The 21,910-nt window shown below is 41.2% G+C and overlaps 2 protein-coding genes across 6 annotated transcripts; both read left to right on the forward strand.

Annotated features, from left to right (window-relative positions):
• Positions 1-226: 226 nt before the first annotated feature.
• Positions 227-6,164, forward strand: LOC124006332 (transmembrane protein 147-like). Of its 4 annotated transcripts, XM_046316295.1 has the most exons (8): positions 575-719; positions 843-959; positions 1,068-1,231; positions 1,431-1,500; positions 4,364-4,566; positions 4,756-4,840; positions 5,002-5,123; positions 5,520-6,164. In XM_046316295.1, the coding sequence occupies exons 5-8, from the start codon at positions 4,364-4,366 to the stop codon at positions 5,638-5,640; spliced, it is 531 nt and encodes a 176-aa protein (XP_046172251.1). In that variant the 5' UTR covers positions 575-719; positions 843-959; positions 1,068-1,231; positions 1,431-1,500; the 3' UTR covers positions 5,641-6,164. The 4 variants fall into 4 exon arrangements, with proteins under 4 accessions (XP_046172250.1, XP_046172249.1, XP_046172248.1 ...); XM_046316294.1 differs by lacking the exons at positions 575-719; positions 1,068-1,231 and adding an exon at positions 227-247; XM_046316293.1 differs by lacking the exons at positions 575-719; positions 1,068-1,231 and adding an exon at positions 372-558.
• A 2,136-nt stretch (positions 6,165-8,300) lies between these two features.
• Positions 8,301-11,421, forward strand: sult2st3 (sulfotransferase family 2, cytosolic sulfotransferase 3). Of its 2 annotated transcripts, none has more exons than XM_046315034.1 (6): positions 8,301-8,503; positions 9,832-10,040; positions 10,253-10,379; positions 10,488-10,582; positions 10,692-10,872; positions 11,037-11,421. In XM_046315034.1, the coding sequence occupies exons 1-6, from the start codon at positions 8,368-8,370 to the stop codon at positions 11,150-11,152; spliced, it is 864 nt and encodes a 287-aa protein (XP_046170990.1). In that variant the 5' UTR covers positions 8,301-8,367; the 3' UTR covers positions 11,153-11,421. The 2 variants fall into 2 exon arrangements, with proteins under 2 accessions (XP_046170990.1, XP_046170989.1); XM_046315033.1 differs by lacking the exon at positions 8,301-8,503 and adding an exon at positions 8,815-9,053.
• Positions 11,422-21,910: the final 10,489 nt, after the last annotated feature.

Genomic DNA, 21,910 nt, shown 5'->3' on the forward strand with positions numbered 1-21,910 from the left:
AACTATTTACACATTGCATAAACAACAAAAACCACCGAGTTTTTAAACATTTTCATACCAAACAATCTTTGCAGAAACTGCCGAAGTCCTGCTCTGCAATTATTACGGTTAACCATGGTGACTCCGTTCTGTCGTTCCGTCCATTTGCTTTAAAAGACCCTCTTTTGAGTACTTGTCCTAAAACGCTAGCAAAAACAAGCGGAGCGATAGGATCGGAGACATCAAGGGATAGCGGAATCATTTAAAGGTAGGACTTTGGTCGTTTCCGAGTTGTCACTAGTTACCACAGCCACAGAGTTATTAATTCCGCCTATTTCTACAATTTATCTTCTTAAAATCTGACTTGGAACCTTACTCAATCCACACTACTACTCGTATGCCTAACCCTAAATTAATACCAAAACGATTTTTTTATTTTAGGAATTTTCTACGATCCAGCCAATTTGTACATTGTGGCTGTGGTAACTAGTGGAAAACTAGTTTCCGTCCTTCTTCCAACGAGTTAGCAAACCAGCATTCGCATCTCAATAATCCCTCTGTCAACCTGAGTAAATACAGGTAGTTCTGAATGATTCGTGCTGATCTTCATTTAGACGCGTGTTATTTAAATGCAGTTAATTTATCAAACAGATTTACATTTATAATACGAGTGGAATAAATATGTTAGGCCTTGCGCATAATCAGCCATTTGAGTGTGCAGGAAGAGAGGACGCTAGCAAGTAACGTTGCTTTCAGATTATCTGCTCCAATGCTTCATAAATCTTAAATAACTAACGTTAGCTAGCTAATATTGTGTCAATAATTGTTGCTAGCTAATAGCTATCATGTCTTCATTCCTTCAGACTCGTTGGAGAATTCGCCAGTGTTGGACTCCCTGGCAATATGACGCTATTTCATTTCGGGAATTGCTTTGCCTTGGCTTATTTCCCCTACTTTATCACCTACAAGTGCAGTGGACTGTAAATATCAGCACCTCTCATACTATACCTACTGCATTAGATTAATTTGTTAGTTGACCCCGTACATTTAGCTACTGAACATGTATTTTTGTATGATCTGTTCACTAGCTAGTCACCCTTATTGGGGTCCCGAGTGGCGCAGCAGTCGAAGGCACGGCATCTCAGTGCAAGAGGTGTCACTATAGTCCCTGTTTCGAATCCAGGCTGTATCATATCTGGCCGTGATTGGATGACCCATAGGGCGGCGCACAATTGGGCCAGCGTCGTCCGGGGTAGGCTGTCATTGGAAATAAGAATGTGTTCTTAACTCACTTGCAAAGTAAAAAAAAATATATATATATATGAGAGTGAAATGTAATCTACATGGAAATGTCAGCAGATTGAGAGGTCAGTCAATCCTCCTGCCACTCTAGGCAACCATGTTCAAACCATTCTAGTGTACAGATGTGTCTTTCTCTATCCATATTATAGATCAGAATACAATGCATTCTGGAGGTGTGTTCAAGCAGGAGCTACCTACCTATTTGTGCAGCTATGCAAGGTGAGCATTGACTGTCCAAACTGTCTGTTTTCTGAAAAGCAATAAAAGTATCATCATTCTGTCAAAGGAACTGATGATCGATCACATTGGGATGCAGACTAAAAACTGCTTGATTACTAATGTAGCCTACTAGTTGTTAGTTATTACTAGTTAATATGTATCCTACTAAGGCGGCAGGTAGCCTAGTGTTCAGTAACCAAAAGGTCGCTGATTTGAATACTCGAGCCGACAAGGTGAAAATGTGCCCTTGAGTAAGCCAGTTAACCCTAATTTGCTACAGGGGCGCTGTAATACCATGGCTGACCCTGTAAAACATGGGTGTCAAACTCTGGCCCGTGGGCCAAATTTGGCCCGCGGGGTAATTATATTTGGCCCACGAGACAATACCAAATTACTACTAGAGCTGGCCCGCCGGTATTATACAGCGCATTCACCACTAATACTACGAATCCCATAATGCTCTGCTGTTTTCGCGCGCCAATCAGGACAGGACCCAGAAACGCTCTCTCCTCTGTGACAGTAGTCATAGCAACATAGACGCTACAACTGTCAGCGAGCTAACCCTTCCCAAAAATGGCGAAAAGAAAGGCAGAAAACAGGAGCTTTCTGAACAAGTGGGAGGCAGAATATCTGTTTACATATGTAAAAGACAAACCTGTTTGTCTTGTTTGTGGAGTCAACGTGGCTGTAAGTAAGGAGTACAACATTAGACGACACTATGAAACGAAACACCATGACAAATACAAGGACCTGGACATGACTCAAAGGAGCCAGAAGGTAGAGGAGATAAAAAGAAGTTTGGTTTTACAACAGAATATGTTTAAAAAAGCCACATCACAAAGCGAGGCTGCTGTAAAGGATAGTTATATAGTGGCAGCAGAGATCGCAAAATCAGCCCGGCCCTTTAATGAGGGAGAGTTCATGAAAAAGTGCATGATGAAGGTTTGTGACCTCGTATGTCCAGAGAAAAAACAAGCATTTTCAAACGTGAGCCTGAGCAGGAACACAGTAGCTGATCGCACATGTGATCTTGCCACCAATCTGTATGACCAGCTGATGGAAAAGGGAAAAGATTTTGTTGCGTTCTCCCTCGCTGTGGATGAGAGCTGCGACGCATCTGATACTGCTCAGCTGTCAGTCTTCATCCGTGGAGTGGACTCAAATCTGTGTGTTACAGAGGAGCTATTAGGATTCAAATCAATGCATGGCACAACCACAGGAAAGGAAATCTTTGAGGAGGTTTCCAAATGTGTAACTGAAATAAAGCTGCCGTGGGATAAACTCGTTGGATTAACGACAGTTGGTGCGCCAGCGATGTGCGGTAAAAAGAGTGGACTGGTGGGCATGGTTCGGGAGAAGATGCGGGAAGAGAACTGTGCAGGTGAGCTAACTGTTTACCACTGCATCATACATCAGGAAGCACTGTGTGCCAAAGCCCTAAAGATGGAACATGTTATGACCACAGTAACACAGGTAGTTAACTTTATAAGAGCCAAAGGTCTAAATCACCGCCAGTTTAAATCTTTTCTGGAGGAGTGTGGTTCGGAATACGCAGACGTGCCGTATCACACAGAGGTGAGATGGCTAAGCAGAGGAAAAGTACTGAACAGATGTTTCGAGCTGCGTGAGGAAATATGTCAATTCCTGGAAACCAAAGGGAAGGATACAGCAGAGCTCCGGGAGCAAAAGTTCCTGTGTGAGCTGGCCTTTCTCTGTGACATCTCGAGCCATCTCGATGCGATGAACCTGCAGCTTCAGGGGCGGGGGCGCATCATCACAGACATGCACGCTGCAGTGAGGGCCTTCTAAACTAAACTGTGCCTGTGGGAGAATCAGATGCTGCAAGGAAACCCTTGCCATTTTCCCTGCTGCCAATCCATAAAAGCGCAGATCTCTACCGCCGTGTTCCCATGCGCACAGTTTGCTGAAAAACTCAGTGTTCTCGCCGGCGATTTGCCGACTTCGATGGCCAGAAATGCAAGTTTGAACTGCTTAGTAATCCCTTCGCAGTTGATGTGGAAAATGCACCAACCAACATCCAAATGGAGCTGATTGAACTCCAGTGCAACGACACGCTGAAGTCAAAGTATGATGCTGTGGGCGCCGCACAGTTTCCACAGTTCATCCCTGACACAATGCCTCAGCTCCGCACCCAAGCTGCTCAGATGCTCTCCATGTTCGGCAGCACTTATCTATGCGAGCAACTTTTCTCCTCGATGAAGATGACCAAAACAACTCACAGGAGACGTCTGACTGATGAACATCTTCGCTCGATACTGAGGATTTCTTCAGCTCAGAGCTTGAGCCCAGACATTGATGAACTAGCATCCAAGAAGAGATGCCAGGTATCTGGCTTGGGCACATCAGATTAGACCAGTGTGCAATAATTAACGTTTTCTTTATGCACTTTTTCTTGCTCCAAGGCATGGGCTTGAATGGTTGATTGATTTATTATCATTTTATTTGTAAAATTATTAGCCAGTGGAAAAAGTTTATTTTGGTATTTAAATCAGAAGGCTGCAAATAGAAAAGAGGCATACAATTTTTATTTAAATTTTATTTATTTAATAAATGAATGCCATTGATGTGTTTTTTCATTTGAAATTCGATTTTGCATGTCTCCACTATTAAATTATATATTGTATGGTAATAAGCGATGCTTGTTCCATATTCAATTTTAAAGCAAAACTTGTTTGGGTCCATATTAAAAGGTTAATTTGTTCAATGTTGGCCCGTGACTTTGTTCAGGTTTTACATTTTGGCCCACTGGGTATTTGAGTTTGACACCCCTGCTGTAAAACAAGACATTTCACTGCACCTATCCTGTGATGTGAAAATAAAATGAACAATGTCTCTGTTCCAGATGCTATTTCTAGCCACTTTCTTCCCCACATGGGAGGGAGGAGCTGGTGTGTATGACTTTGTTGGTGAGTTTATGAAGGCCACGGTGGACCTAGCAGACCTTCTGGGCCTGCATCTGGTCATGTCCAGGAACGCAGGGAAGGGAGAGTACAAGATCATGGTGGCAGCGATGGGATGGTCCACAGCAGAGCTCATTATGTCAAGGTACATTCTCTTTCTCTATCTTTCTCTGTCTACCTGCTGTTTCTCTTTCAATCTCTTTGGGTGCATTCCCGATTCACATTAATTTATGTGTAGATTAGTCATTCACTACCCAAACTCACTAGTATATTTGCCATTATGTTTATTTGCAATGCTGTCTCTTGTATTTAATCCTCTTGCCCTGTCATCCAGGTGTATACCTCTATGGGTGGGTGCCAGAGGCATTGAGTTTGACTGGAAGTACATACAGATGAGCTTCGACTCCAACATCAGCCTGGTAATTCCCCTTGCACTGACACTTATACTGCTGAATCAAATAGCAATTTATTTTGACTTCCAATAAATACTTAGATAATGAATACTCATCAACATTACATTTCCTGCGGAGGGCTTAGAAGATGTACAGTTAAGGAAATTCGGTGTCGCATTCTAATTCAGGTGCACTATATCGCCATGGCAGCAGTGGTGTGGATGTTCACGCGGTACGACCTCCCGAAGAGCTTCCGTCTGCCTGTGACTGTACTGCTAGGGCTGTGTGTATACAAGGCCTTCCTCATGGAGTGAGTATCACGTACTTCAACGTACCCAGGGAAGGGACCTGTGGAACTGCATACTGTAGAAATGGTCATACTCACACAGCTGGTTTTCAGCTCATAGTGCTCATCTGTTCTGGGGAGGGAACTGAAGTTTTTCTGTACACCGCTGGAGGTCATTATAAACACTGATAGCTACAGTTGTGTAATGGTCTGGATGACCAACCCCTATTTTTCAAAAGAAACAATACATTATTGAAATGGTACTGAAAACCATAACGCCTCCAAGTTCATGTCATAATCCATCGTGATTATATGATGTTAGCAACAGTCAGTTACATAGTAGTCAACAATTGACATATTGGTATCAAACATAGCTACACATCTACTCATTTTCTCCTCTGTCCTCTTAACTTCTCTCAGGTTGTTTGTCCATGTGTTCCTGCTGGGGAGCTGGACAGCCCTCCTGGTGAAGGCGGTGCTCACTGGATCCATCTCCCTCTGTTCTCTCTTCCTCTTCGTCACACTGGTGCACAGTAACTGAGACTGGCTGCGACCCCAAACAAAGAGGGTCTTTAACACACACAGGGCCTTTCAACCAGACTTTGCCTGTAAAGATTAATTTTGTATCGCTCAGAAAGAGGGCAGGAATGTGAGCATTCATGATTTGACTTTTTTTAATGTTATGATACTACTTTTTTATGTATGATTTATTATTGTGCTGAATTAGTATGGTAGATTGAGTATTTATAACAAGTGGATGAAAGTGGATGCCTCTTAAGCATTGTAGTACAGTTACTAAACTACTTTGACATCTAAGCTGATGGTACAATACTGTTGTTACTCTGTGTGCTCACCTGCATTACTGCAGATATGAAAGAGATTATCTTTATCTCATTCAACATGATGAAATACAAATGTTGGTGCACTTGTCACATGACTGAAGCAGCATAATGGCGTACTTATGTTGTCGTAAGATTACATAAAACATGGTAGCAGTGGGTTATCCTACTCTATGGAAACTTAGTGAGGTGTGAATGGATGGCCAATAAATGACTTAATATGCTACTTTTGATTGCGCACAGTGTGCTTATTACATACGATAGACAATGTTTTAATTTGATTTTGTATGGATATTTACAAAAGGCAGGAGATAGAAGTCAAATTTGTACTCAACATTGAGGTGTAGTTCGGGCTCCTAGTATGAGTGCTTTATGTGTGGTGTAGAGAGTCTGTGTAAACCTGTTGACCAGTCTAGTCTGTATATAATCCTGTTGACCAGTCTAGGCTGTGTAGACGCTTGTTGACCAGTCTTTATGGAAACCTGTTGACCAGTTTAGTCTGTGTAAACCTGTTGACCAGTTTAGTCTGTGTAAACCTGTTGACCAGTTTAGTCTGTATATAATCCTGTTGACCAGTTTAGTCTGTGTAAAAACCTGTTGACCAGTCTAGTCTGTATAGAAACATGGTGTCTGCATAGAAATGTATTGACCAGTCTAGTCTGTGTAGACGCCTGTTGACCAGTCTTTATGGAAACCTGTTGACCAGTTTAGTCTGTAAAAACCTGTTGACCAGTCTAGTCTGTATATAATCCTGTTGACCAGTGTAGTCTGTATATAATCCTGTTAACCAGCCTAGTCTGTATAGAAACTTAATGACCAGTCTAGTCTGTGTAGAAACCTGTTGGTTGACCAGTCTGTGTAGACACCTGTTGTCTAGTCTGTATAGAAACCTGTTGGTTGACCAGTCTAGTCTGTGTAGACACCTGTTGTCTAGTCTTTATAGAAACCTGTTGACCAGTCTTGTTTGTATAGAAACATGTTGACCAGTTTAGTCTGTAAAAACCTGTTGACCAGTCTAGTCTGTATATAATCCTGTTGACCAGTCTAGTCTGTATATAATCCTGTTGACCAGTCTAGTCTGTATATAATCCTGTTGACCAGTCTAGGCTGTATATAATCCTGTTAACCAGTCTAGTCTATAGAAACTTCATGACCAGTCTAGTCTGTGTAGAAACCTGTTTACCAGTCTAGTCTGTACAGAAACATGTTGACCAGTCTAGTCTGTGTAGAAACCTGTTTACCAGTCTAGTTTGTATAGAAACCTGTTGACCAGTCTAGTCTGTGTAGACACCTGTTGACCAGTTTAGTCTGTGTAGAAACCTGTTGACCAGTCTAGTCTGTGTAGAAACCTGTTGACCAGTTTAGTCTGTGTAGAAACCTGTTGGTTGACCAGTCTGTGTAGACACCTGTTGTCTAGTCTGTGCCAAGAGGCACTTGGTCAATCCTGTAAATGTATGGGAAGAGGAAGCCATTACATATATTTTATTTTTTACAAGGAAGTTCATGCAACAGATTTGAATGTCTTGGTATGTGGCATCTTAACTGTGCCATATTTAAGCTCTAGGGATCAGATCTTTTTCAGAACTGATCTGATTGGTCAAAAGGCCTATGAGTGGAAATTATCAGAAATGGGCTGCTTGTATAACTGTAGCCTAAATTACAGGATGGCAAACACAGGGCCATATCCTATCTCTCAGGCCCTCTCTCTGGCAATCTTACAGTTCTGCCCTGGACAAAGGCTCCATTGAGTGAGTCCTTGTCAGAATGACTGACCTACAGTATCTGCTAGTCAGTTTCAGTTAGGCCTGGCTGCATCAAATGTGCAGTACATCACAATACAAGAGCCGTTCAGTTCATGCATAATAACATTATTGTGCAAAATGTTACCATATCTCAGTGAAAGCAAGGAAGTGAAGGAACAGGAGTGAGGTGAACTCAGTCTTCTGGACAGACAAATGATAGCTCCTCCTGCAACAAGGAAGAAGGCCATGGCGAAACATATCACACTTTAAGCTGTTCAACTGATCATCCCATAGCAATAAAGGTATTTAAAATATTATGGAGAGCTGTGCTTCTCCTTGTTATTTATTGGCCACGTAGACCTATTTGTAATGGTTGCAACATAATGTGGGATGTCTCATTGTTTGCATACCCTTTCGCTGTGGGGAATAAATTGAGACAGTGACAAGGTTTACAAACACTCCTTCCTTTCTTGTATTGGGTTTACTGCTCCTGCAGGGGCCATCCATCCCATCTCAAGCCCTTCTCTGGGTGATTCTGCCCTTGACAAAGACCCCATTGCAAGAAAGAGCTACAAGAGGGGGAGGGATTCTTTCCTCTCTCACATTTGCATTGATACTTAAACATATGCCTCTAGGTCAGGGCTGAACTGGCAGAACTTTACTGCAGGCTATACCTGAGTGTGTTCCATGGCATCAGACAGGTACTTTCTTCACCAAGGAATTTTGTTACCAACTGTGGTTCACAATGAGGAGAGTCTGAAATATGCCAATGATTTCAAAGTTCAGGACAGCGATGTGTTTGCCATTACTTACCCCAAATCAGGTAATGTATGCAACAGATTTACATATCTCAGTGTGATCTGCCAACTTTGAGGCAGCTTCTTCAAATCCAGGGATCAACAACTTGACATAATTTTCATACATTACATAATATTAACCAATTTTGGTGTTGTAACTGCATCTTGGGATGGGTCCAAATCTATCTATTCAACATTTGTATTATTGTATTATTAGTATGAGCAATTATTTTAATTATTATGAATTACTTATTATTAGTGTATTATTGTCAATGAATAATGCTGCTATCGGCTGAGTGAATTGTTAGAATGTTTTGGCATCTGCGCACAAATTGCACAAAAGGAATGCACTTCCCTCCCACTTTACTGACTCGCAGACATTGTTTTTCACCGAAAATTAGCATACTTTACTTTAACTCTGTAAATTGTGTTTAAGTATGGCGAATGATGGAAATTATATCGTTTATCACGGTCTTTTGTGCCCGAAAGAAACTCACTCGTTTGAAAGTTTTAAATACGCGGAGGAAATTAAAGTTGAAGATGAAGATATTTTCACAGTGACTTACCCAAAGTCTGGTAAGAACATACTGTACTCTAACGTTAGTATGGCTTCATGTCATTTAAAGTTTAGTAGTGGTGGAAAAGTACCAAATTGGCAAACTTGAGTAAAAGTAGATACCTTAATAGAAAGTTACTAAAATAAAAGTGAAAGTCACCTCGTACAATACTAACGTTACTTGAGTAAAAGTCTAAATGTATTTGGTTTTAAATATACTTAAGTATCAAAAGTAAATCTAATTTCTAAAATATACTTAAGTATCGAAAGGAAAAGTTAATAATTTCAAATTCCTTATATTAACCAAAGCAGACCGCTTTTATTGTTTTTAAAAATGTATGGATAGCCAAGGGCACACTCAAACACTCAGACGTTATCTACAAAAGATGCATTTTTGTTCAGTGAGTCAGCCAGCCCAGAGGCAGTAGGAATGATACGTGTTCTCTTGATAAGGGCATGAATTTCAAAATGTTCCTGCACTGCTGCATTCAAAATGTAGTATTTTTGGCTGTCGGAGAAAATGTATAAAGTAAAAAGTACAATACTTTCTTTAGGAATGTAGTGAAGTAAAAGTTGTAAAAAATATAAATAGTAAAGTACAGATTCCCCTATAAAACGACTTAAGTAAAAAAGTACTATTTAAGTAGTTTACACCAACGCAGTTTAGTCTCCCAGGCATTGCAGTTGGACATTTTTACATCCCAAAAACTTGTCAGACGAATGAGAATATGTAATGTGTGTTTTTTATTACTATAATAGGACTTACTTACAATAACTAATTAAGGTAATGTTTCCCAGGCACCACATGGATGCAAGAGATTGTACCTTTAGTCCTAAATGGAGGAGACCTTACTCCAGTGCAAACTATTCCCAACTGGGACCGGGTTCCCTGGCTGGAGGAGACACGAGCAGCCCTAGTTCTGGACCGTCTGCCCTCACCACGGGCAATGGTCTCTCATATGCCCTACCATCTCATGCCCCCCTCCTTCTTCCCCTCCAAAGCCAAGGTAGGGCCCTGATCCAGGAACTGAGAGCAACTACTAGACAGTAACAACTGAAGAGACTCTTGCAGTATGTTTAATGGACTGACTTCAGCATTGCAAATGAATAAAACAATTGGAAAAATGTGCCTAATTAACTTATAATTTCGCTATCACACTGGGCTCTTGAAAGTTTGTCTATGGAACTCATATTTAAGACTTTATTTGCTTTCATTTAGATCATCTATGTTACCCGGAACCCAAAAGATGTTATGGTGTCATCATTTCACTTCCACAAGATGGCCAGTTTCCTGGATGACCCTGGGACTTTTGATGAGTTTCTAAATAAGTTTCTCTCTGGGCAAGGTGAAAAATGCTAGGATATATAAATAAATGTGAGGGACCTTTTTATGCCCATACTAAAGAAGAGCGTAAGTGGATTTGATTGTAATTAACATTTGTTTATCTACACAGTGTTGTTTGGGAAGTGGACAGACCATGTGAAAAGCTGGCGAAATTCAGATCTGGGAGACAGAATCCTATACATTACCTATGAAGAAATGATCAAGGTAAAACACCAATCAATGCAAACCGCCTCAACCCTGCGTGACCAGACTGATAATAAACTAGGCTAACCCCAGGCCAAACTGCTTACATATGTCTGTTTCTCTCCTGAAGGACCTGCGGGGAGTGCTGGAACGCCTCTCACGGTTCCTTGGTCGGGACCTAAGTGAAGAAACTCTGGATCGTGTAGCCAACCACTGCTGTTTCAGCAACATGAAGTTAAATGCAATGTCAAACTACTCCCTGGTGCCACAGGAGATCATGGATAGCAGCAAGTCCACCTTCCTTAGAAAAGGTAATGGAAACTGGCAAGATAGGGGGTAATCACTCCCTGCAGCGGGATAGGAACCTAGAATGCGGCTAGTAGTATAATGTTCTGTCATCATGCGCTACTGCAACCATTTTTTGCTCCCATATATTTCACTGTTCAATTAAAGCACATTCACCTTGCTCTTTCAGGGGTTGCTGGAGACTGGAAAAATCATTTCAGTCCTGAGCAGGATTTCAAATTCACAGCTGTTCTAAAAGAGGAAATGAACGGAACAAACATAAAATTCCCATGGGATGAGGAGTGAACAGGTGGAAATGTACCAACAACGTTTTCTTGACATTGCAGGCAGTTAGACAGTGGAGAATTTAAAACAAATTGACTTTCTAAATGCATCCACAGCACAAGTGTAATGTCACTTATGCATTTATTCCTCATTATTATTTTTCAATTATTTATTTTTCTCTCTCTGCATTGTTGGGAAGTAAGCATTTCAGTATTAGTCTACACCTGTTGTTTATGAAACATGTGACAAATAAAATTAGAAATGGTCCAAAAGTCCTGCTGCCACAGGAATGACTTGTGGTTAACTGGATATTTTGTAACTTTGTTAGTATTTTGATTGAACTCAGTGCTTGTTGGTTAAGGCAGACCGGCTTTCAAATCAAAGTTTATTGGTCACGTATAAAGTTCTGCAGATATTATCACAGGTGCAGCGAAATGCTTATGTTTCTAGCTCCAATAGTGCAGTAATATCTAGCAATACAATAACTTCCTGAACTATACTTGTGTAGTATTTATTTCACATTTTTAACATTTTTACATAAACAACTTGTCGAAGTATTTTGTGTTTATCTTCATGTATTGGGTCAGGCCAGGGTGTGGCATGGGGTTTTTGTATTGTGGTGTGTTTTGTCTTGGGGTTTTGGTGTGTATGTATTGGGATTGTAGCTAGTGGGGTGATCTAGCAAAGTCTATGGCTGTCTGGAGTGGTTCTCAATCAGAGGCAGGTGTTTATCGTTGTCTCTGATTGGGAACCATACTTAGGCAGCCATATTCTTTGAGTTTGTTGTGGGTGATTGTCCTTAGTGTCCTTGTTCCTGTCTGTGTTCCTGTCTGTGTTAGTTTTCACTAGTATAGGCTGTTTCGGTTTTCGTTACGTTCTTTATTTTGTAGTGTTTGTATTTTAGATTCGTGTTACGTTTTTTGTTCATTAAACATGGATCGCAATCTACACGCTGCGTTTTGGTCCGACTCTCCTTCACCACACCTAGAAAACCGTTACACAACTGGTAGTTGAATACATTTAAATGAGCCATAATCTGGTAATAACAGACTTATCATAAATAGTAAAATACTGTAAGTTGTATTACACATTGTATACATCTGACCGTCACATGGTACTGTGTCTTGTTTTTTCTTACTGCTGAGGATTTGGCTAAAGGGTTGTGCTCACATAAGAAGTTTGACTTGCAGGCATAGTCTTCAGATGACAGCAGTCCTAATGTAACCATAATACGTTTCTTGTACAAAAACTTGAGGCTCCTCACTGAAACAATTTAATGAACATTTTCATAACAAGGTGCGGAAGACAAGCATTCACTTTCCGGCTCTGTCAGATAGGAATCTCCTTATTGACTTCATGAACGATTTGGCATTGAACACATGGTTCGCAGAAAGCAGTCATACACCAGTCATCGCAAATGGTTCCCTGTAGAAATCAACATATTAGGGTGGATAAGGTGACATCAACTTCTCACAGTCCTATGTCGTAGACCTATAACGATCAGTCCCTAAGCCCTGACTAGCGCTGGCCCTGACAGGGTGAGGATGAGACAGATAACACAAAGGGCTGATTTACAGGACACAGATTACACCTAGTCCTGGACTAAAAAGCATAGCCAATGGAGAATTCCCATTGAAATAGCACTTTTTTCCCAGGATTTAGAATAATCTTAGTCCAGGACACCACCAAAGGGCTTTGTGATATGACTGAGTTGATGCTGGACAATGAATGCTGAATAGTGTGCATGGAGTAGTGGAGAAACACATCATGGAAATGTTCAACAAGACATGAAGATGCATATCTGTACAATCAGCAACATGCCATATGCATACCTCTATGTTATACCTCTCCCGAATGGTGGTTCGCAACATAAAATGTGTCCATGGAACATGAGAGAATAGGAAACACTATTTCTCTGCCATCTTAACGGCCTGAATGCATGGACAGAAAAGTCCAGAGACCTGTTGGCATGAATGAACAGGCAAGTAAAGGATGAATGAAACCGACCCAATTACACTCCTCTGTAAATGTACCATATATGTACAGTGAAGCTAAAACTTTTATCTTGGCTCTATACTCCAGCATTTTGATTTAGACAAATGTTTTAGATGAGGCGACAGTACATAATGTCACATTTTATTTTAAGGTGTTTCCATACATATTCGTTTGGAAATTAATGCACTTTATGTATTTTACCATATTCACTCAGGCCCAGATTCTGACCCAAGTTAAGCAAGCGTAAATAGAACATAATCCTCTTTTTATGTGCTTTTCTCTATTTATATTCTGACCTTGAATTTAAGTATGAGAATAGCATGCTATTCACCCACTATATAATTAATGAATAAATTAAGGTGTGGCGGAGGTGTGTCTATAGATACACCGTATTCTGACCTTGACTTAATTCCCTAATAATTCCACCACCTTTACACGTGAAGGAACCATGAATAAGGTCCAGCGAACTTTCCCGTTCCATGTCTCGGAGGTCTAGGGACAATTCCTTAGACCTCATGGCTTGGTTTTTTGCTCTGACATGCACTGTCAACTGTGGGACCTTATATAGACAGGTGTGTGCCTTTCCAAATCATGTCCAATCAATTTAATTTACCACAGGTGGACTCCAATGAAGTTGTAGAAACATCTCAAGGATGATCAATGGAAGCAGGATGCACCTGAGCTCAATTTCTAGTCTCATAGCAAAGGGTCGGAATACTTATGTAAATAGGGTATTTTAATTTTTAATACATTAATTTAAGACATCAATTAATGTATTAATAATTATGTATTTTAATACATACATTTGCAAACATTTCTAAAAACCTGTTTTCGCTTTGTCATTATGGGGTATTGTGTGTAGATTGTTGAGAAAAAAATATTGAATACATTTTAGAATAAGGCTGTAACGTCAAAAATGTGGAAAAGTCAAGGGGTCTGAATACTTTCTGAAGGCACTGTATATAAGGTCCCAAGATATATGAATGAGTGATGGTACACTTGACAGTGCATGTCATATGAGATGAGTATGTAAACAAAGCAAAAAGTGGCTAGTGATACCAAGCCATGAGATCGAAAGAATTGTCCGTAGAGCTCAGTTAGTGGTGGCTGTTTAACAGATGGCCTTGAAATAGAAGCTGTTTTTCAGGATGGTGCCGGTGGTTGTTGTCTTGAGTGGCTAGATACATGTATTACATAAAGATGTGAGTACAGTATATACGTAGAGATGAAGAATGTAGGTATGTAAACATTATATTAGCACAGATCTGGGCAAGGGTACCAAAAAATGTCTGCAGCATTGCAGCATTGAAGGTCCCAAGAACACAGTGCTTTTGGTGACAAGCCAAATTTCTTCAGCCTCCTGAAGCTGCTGCGCCTTCTTCACGATGCTGTCTGTGTGGATGGACCAATTCAGTTTGTCTGTGATGTGTATGCCGAGGAACTTAAAACTTTCTACCCTCCCCACTACTGTTCCATCGATGTGGATAGGGGGGTGTTCCCTCTGCTGTTTCCTGAAGTCCACAATCATCTCCTTAGTTTTGTTGACGTTGAGTGTGAGGTTATTTTCCTGACACCACACTCCGAGGGCCCTCACCTCTTCCCTGTAGGCCGTCTCGTCATTGTTGGTAATCAAGCCTACCACTGTTGTGTCGTCCGCAAACTTGATGATTGAGTTGGAGGCGTGTGTGGCCACGCAGTCGTGGGTGAACAGGGAGTACAGGAGAGGGCTCAGAACGCACCCTTGTGGGGCCCCAGTGTTGAGGATCAGCGGGGTGGAGATGTTGTTGCCTACCCTCACCACCTGGGGGTGGCCCATCAGGAAGTCCAGTACCCAGTTGCACAGGGCGGGGTCGAGACCCAGGGTCTCGAGCTTGATGACGAGCTTGGAGGGTACTATGGTGTTAAATGCCGAGCTGTAGTCGATGAACAGCATTCTCACATTGGTATTCCTCTTGTCCAGATGGGTTAGGGCAGTGTGCAGTGTGGTTGAGATTGCATCGTCTGTGGACCTATTTGGGCGGTAAAGCAAATTGGAGTGGGTCTAGGGTGTCAGGTAGGGTGGAGGTGATATGGTCCTTGACTAGTCTCTCAAAGCACTTCATGATGACGGAAGTGAGTGCTACGGGGCGGTAGTCGTTTAGCTCAGTTACCTTAGCTTTCTTGGGAACAGGAACAATGATGGCCCTCTTGAAGCATGTGGGAACAGCAGAATGGGATAGGGATTGATTGAATATGTCCGTAAACACACCAGCCAGCTGGTCAGTGCATGCTCTGAGGGCGCGGCTGGGGATGCCATCTGGGCCTGCAGCCTTGCGAGGGTTAACACGTTTAAATGTTTTACTCACCTCGGCTGCAGTGAAGGAGAGGCCACATGTTTTGGTTGCAGGCTGTGTCAGTGGCACTGTATTGTCCTCGAAGCGGGCAAAAAAGTTATTTAGTCTGCCTGGGAGCAAGACATCCTGGTCCGTGACGGGGCTGGTTTTCTTTTTGTAATCCGTGATTGACTGGAGACCCTGCCACATACATTACATTTACATTTAAGTTTTAGTGTCTGAGAGCCGTTGAATTGAGATTCTACTTTGTCTCTATACTGCTTGTTTGATTGCCTTGCGGAGGGAATAGCTTGTTTGATTGCCACCTTGCTTTCAGTTTCACACGAATGCTGCCATCAATCCACGGTTTCTGGTTTGGGAATGTTTTAATCGTTGCTATGGGATCGATATCTTCAACGCACACGTTCTAATGAACTCACACACCGAATCAGTGTATTCGTCAATGTTGTTGTCTGACACAATACGAAACATATCCCAGTCCACGTGATGGAAGCAGTCTTGGAGTGTGGAATCAGATTGGTCGGACCAGCGTGGGAGCTTCTTGTTTTAGTTTCTGTCTGTAGGCAGGGATCAACAAAATGGAGTCGTGGTCAGCTTTTCCGAAAGGAGTGCGGGCAGGGCCTTATATGCATCGCGGAAGTTAGAATAGCAGTGATCCAAGGTTTTGCCAGCCCTGGTTGCGCAATCGATATGCTGATACAATTTAGGGTGTGCCAAGCTTGTAGCGTCATACCCAAAAGACTTGAGGCTGTAATATCTGCCAAAGTGCTTCAACAAAGTACTGAGTAAAGGGTCTGAACACTTAGAGTTCAGTCTAAAGTTTGGACACACCTACTCATTGAAGGGGTTTTCTTTATTTTTACTATTTTCTAGATTGTAGAATAATACTGAAGACATCAAAACTATGAAATAACACATATGGAATCACGTAGTAACCAAAAAAGTGTTAAACAAACCCAAATATATTCAAGGCACACTTAACCAGCATGGCTACCACAGCATTCTGCAGTTCCCTATCTTTTTCCTGATTAGAGTCCCTATTTCTCCCCTTGTTTTCCATCCCATCTGGTTTGAGCTGTAGTGGGACTATCCTGAGTCTGCTTTTTTCAACAGGACAAGTCTGATCCAACACACCTCCAGGCTGTCCTCATTCACCTGTAACAAGGGCCATCCCATCTGACCAAACAGAAGGATCCAACACACCTCCAGGCTGTGTAGGGCTATTGACCAAGAAGGAGATGGAGTGCATCAGATGAACTGGCCTCCACAATCACCCGACCTCAACCCAATTGAGATGGTGCTCATCATATGTGGGAACTCCTTCAGGACTGTTGGAAAAGCATTCCAGGTGAATCTGGTTGAGAGAATGCCAAGCGTGAGCAAAGCTGTCATCAAGGCAAAGGGTGGCTACTTTGAAGAATCTCAAATATAAAATATATTTGGATTTGTTTAACACCTTTTTGCTTACTACATCATGCCATATGTGTTATTTCATAGATTTAATAAGGTTGTAACTTGTGAGGGAAAAAAATGAGGAAAAAGTCAAGGGGTCTGAAAACTTTCCAAATGCACTGTATATTTGACTCAATAGAAGAGAATTGTGACTAATGTATTGAGTAATTTTCAAATCATTATTGTAAATAAGAATATAATATGTTTCTGAACATTTCTACATTAATGTGAATGCTACCATGATTACAGATAGGCCTAATCATGAATGAATCGTGAATAAGGATGAGTGAGAAAGTTACAGATTCCCCCAAAACATGCTAACATCTTACCATTACCAATAACAGGTGAAGTCACAATTCTATCGAGGGTATTATAGTTATGCATCTGTAACTTTCTTACTCATCATTATTCACAATTCATTCATGCTTATCCCTAACCATGGTAGCATCCACATGAATGTAGAAGTGTTCAAAGACATATTATTTTCTTATTTACAGTAAAAGTGACTCCAAAATGACACAATACATTATTTACAATTCATTTCTATTGGGCACCACAACCAAAACAACCTGCAAATGCGTCCACCAAGTGTGTAGTCACAAGCATGATGTAGTCGTTGTGTGCTTGGTATATGGGAACAAATAAGAAATGTTTGACTCAATGTAATACACAATAAGTGAATTTGTCCAAATACAAATGACAGCTTCAAATGGGGGTCTAGATAAAATGAAAGCACTAGATAAAGTCCTTTTATTTCTAAATGGTAAAACAGATGTGTATGAAAATACCCTCAAATAGAAGGTGACATTCTGTACTGTTGCCTCATATAAGTTAACATGTTTGATCTTACACCAAAATGCTGTAATATAGAGTCACCTTAAAAGTTTTAGCTTCACTGTCAAAATAAATATGTAGTGTACATCTTGGCTTGTATTAATCAAATAGTATGTAAACAATCGAAATGTGTAGGTACCATTCTAGCCATAGCTTACAGACATCTCTGTAGACACAGCAATCCATTGCCCCATCAGACATGGGGAAAAAGGAGTGGCTTATAAATCTGGCTGTACATCTGACTGGTTTACTTACTGCAAATTGAGAAATTATGTGACTGAACTCAACAAAAACAAGAAGAAAATTCATTATGAAGCCAAGATCAATTATATAAAGAATGATGGAAAAAAAAAAACGTTGGAGTACTCTAAATGAAATTATGGGCAGAAAGACAAATTATTTCATCGAATCCGATGGCTTATTCATCACAAAATCATTTGATGGTGCCGATTATTTTAATGATTATTTTATTGGCAAAGTGGGCAAATTTAGGCAGGAAATGAGCAATTATATTCATGCATTAAAAAAATGAATAATTTTGCAACAGCTAATAGGGATCCTAATAAAATACCATATACCACTCTAGAGCTCCATGTCTTTTTCTGAATCCCGGCAAACCCAGCTAAAGTTCTTGGTTCTTGTAGTGGCGTCTTGAAATACGTTGCACATATGTCCTGCAAATACCCTGCTCAATTAATATAAATTAATACAGAATTAACATAGGCCTACATTTTACTTCTAGCTAGCTAGCTCATCATATGAATAACTAGCTAGCTACTGTGGCTTTTATCTGTCAATAGCTAGCTACCTAGCAACAGTAACCAGTTACTTGAGCAAATGTAAATATTATCAAATAAAATGACTCTTTAGTAAACTTTTCTTTTCCATTTCAAAACGTACCTAGAGGTTAATTAACAAACAAACCTAACGTTTCTAGAAAGTTAGTTTATGGCATTCTTTGGTGTTTAGGATGCTACTAGGCATCGGTAATTCATAAATTGCATTCTACAGCCAAGATCATCCCTCCATCCATTGCCATTACTATGAAAATGTGTTGAAAATTATGTGCGAGTATTTCCTCATGTATATTAATCGTACTTTACTTTGTCATTGTTTTAGCAACAAACAATAATCAGTAGTCAAATTGACAACTGCGTGTGCAAGAATATAAACAAAAACACATTTATTATGGTTGTGCACTATATACAAAAGTTATGTAATCGTACATGCAGGTTTATTAGGCCTTTTTGTCAATTCCATGCATGACTTATTCAATTGGAATTCATCAGATTGTCAAGCCCTGATCTGTTTCACCTGCCTTTGTGATTGTCTCCACCCACCTCCAGGTGTCACCCGTTTTCCTCATTAGTCCCTGGGTATTTATTCCCAGTTCGTCTGGTCAAGTCAAGTCAAGCAGTGTGGTTGTCCGTGGGGCTGCTTTTTCTTATCTCTCTTTTGCTAGTTCTCCCAGTTTTGACTCTGAACCTGCCTGCCTGACCGTACTGCCTGCCCTGACCTCGAGCCTGCCTGCCTGACCGTACTGCCTGCCCTGACCTCGAGCCTGCCTGCCTGACCGTACTGCCTGCCCTGACCTCGAGCCTGCCTGCCTGACCGTACTGCCTGCCCTGACCTCGAGCCTGCCTGCCTGACCGTACTGCCTGCCCTGACCTCGAGCCTGCCTGCCTGACCGTACTGCCTGCCCTGACCTCGAGCCTGCCTGCCTGACCGTACTGCCTGCCCTGACCTCGAGCCTGCCTGCCTGACCGTACTGCCTGCCCTGACCTCGAGCCTGCCTGCCACTCTGTACCTCCTGGACTCTGACCCTGTCATGATCTTTTTCCTGTCCCTTGGATTATAATAAATATCAGAGACTTGAACCATCTGCCTCCCGTGTCTGCATCTGGGTCTCGCCCTGTGCCCTTATACAGATATTGTAAAGCCATCAGTGTTTTTATTTTATTAGGTATGCACAGACCCCCAAAACTCAAATGCCTTTCAATCTCAACCCAGCTGACGTTTCATCTCTCTCGCAATCTGACAGAGCACAGGATCCACAGAACATGCGCCCTGCCCAGTCATCAATTAAGCTGCCCTAGAAATACAGAGGGATGACAAATATCTATATATTTAGCTTACTGGTGACTACTGTACTGTATAAGTACACATAAATCATACAGTCAAACCAAGCTATTAGAAATGGACAATTATGTTGTCCAGCAATACCACTGTGAGGATAAAAAGTAATTGTTCAATAATACACAGAATTGTTTTAGGTTTGTTGCACTGTACTAGACAGCTATCTCACCTGGATGTTGTATCTCTCTCTCATTGATGTGCGCATCATCATCATAGTTGTTGGCACCAGGGGGAGACAAGCATTCACCATACCTCTCAACCATCTGACAGGCTAGGCACATTGAACAGAAGGTACCACACAAACCTGGAAGATACAAGTTATTATGAAATTGTTGACATTAAAGATTTTAAATAAGGTTTATGTTTGTTATTACAGCCTACACTTAGACTCTCCTGTCAATGCAACAGTCCAGAGTCCTTAGGTTCCACTTTGCCAAAATGTTTGGTTGACTCATTACTGCTCTATCACACACTCCATATCCAGATTTGCAGGCTGAAATAATAAGAAATGTATTGGTTACGTTGAAGACAATTGGGACCTGCAGCAATCATTAGAACATTTAACAGGGCTCTATAGTGCGACCATTTAACTGACATATATGCCTAAATATTTAGGAGCACCAATGAGCCTAGGAAAATCATGGATTCTAGTATTATTACCTCAAATGTTTTCTATTTTGCTCCTAAATTTCTTTATGTGCACCTACATATTTTAAACCAAGGCGCACATGTGCTCCTTGTAAAACAAAGGTTATATTTTACAAATATTGTCTGTTTGGGGTAATTTTGAACAGGGTAGGGTAGAACTGATACTGTAATCTGAAATACAAGGCATGATTATCCTAGAGCTGCGGTTAATAGGAACTTTACCTATCATGCCCGACTAGTATCACCACACTGGATGGTTCCGACCTTGAATATGTGGACACCTATAAGTACCTAGGTGTCTGGCTAGACTGCAAACTCTCCTTCCAGACCCATATCAAACATCTCCAATCGAAAATCAAATCAAGAGTCAGCTTTCTATTCCGCAACAAAGCCTCCTTCACTCACGCTGCCAAGCTTACCCTAGTAAAACTGACTATCCTACCGATCCTCGACTTCGGCGATGTCATCTACAAAATTGCTTCCAACACTCTACTCAGCAAACTGGATGCAGTTTATCACAGTGCCATCCGTTTTGTCACTAAAGCACCTTATACTACCCACCACTGCGACTTGTATGCTCTAGTCGGCTGGCCCTCGCTACATATTCGTCGCCAGACCCACTGGCTCCAGGTCATCTACAAGGCCATGCTAGGTAAAGCTCCGCCTTATCTCAGTTCACTGGTCACGATGGCAACACCCATCCATAGCACGCGCTCCAGCAGGTGTATCTCACTGATCATCCCTAAAGCCAACACCTCATTCGGCCGCCTTTCGTTCCAGTACTCTGCTGCCTGTGACTGGAATGAATTGCAAAAATCGCTGAAGTTGGAGACTTTTATCTCCCTCACCAACTTCAAACATCAGCTATCTGAGCAGCTAACCGATCGCTGCAGCTGTACATAATCTATTGGTAAATAGCCCACCCATAGCCCACCCTACCTCATCCCAACAGTTTTTATTTATTAACTTTTTTTCTACTTTGTTATTGACTTGTTAATTGTTTACTCCATGTGTAACTCTGTGTTGTCTGTTCACACTGCTATGCTTTATCTTGGCCAGGTCGCAGTTGCAAATGAGAACTTGTTCTCAACTAGCCTACCTGGCTAGGATAGGATAAAGTAATCCTTCTCACCCCCCCCCTCAAAAGATTTAGATACACTATTGTAAAGTGGCTGTTCCACTGGATGTCATAAGGTGAATGCACCAATTTGTAAGTCGCTCTGGATAAGAGCGTCTGCTAAATGACTTAAATGTAATGTAATGTAAATGTTAAATAAAGGTGAAATAAAAAAAAATATTTAAAAAATCATACCAATTAGCAAGAAAGGTGGGTTGTAAGTGTGGAGCTCTCTTGTTATTTTGTTGTTATTAGGCCTGGCTA

The sequence above is a fragment of the Oncorhynchus gorbuscha genome, linkage group LG19 (genome assembly GCF_021184085.1).
Source record: "Oncorhynchus gorbuscha isolate QuinsamMale2020 ecotype Even-year linkage group LG19, OgorEven_v1.0, whole genome shotgun sequence".
In the NCBI taxonomy this organism is placed as follows: Eukaryota; Metazoa; Chordata; class Actinopteri; order Salmoniformes; family Salmonidae; genus Oncorhynchus; species Oncorhynchus gorbuscha.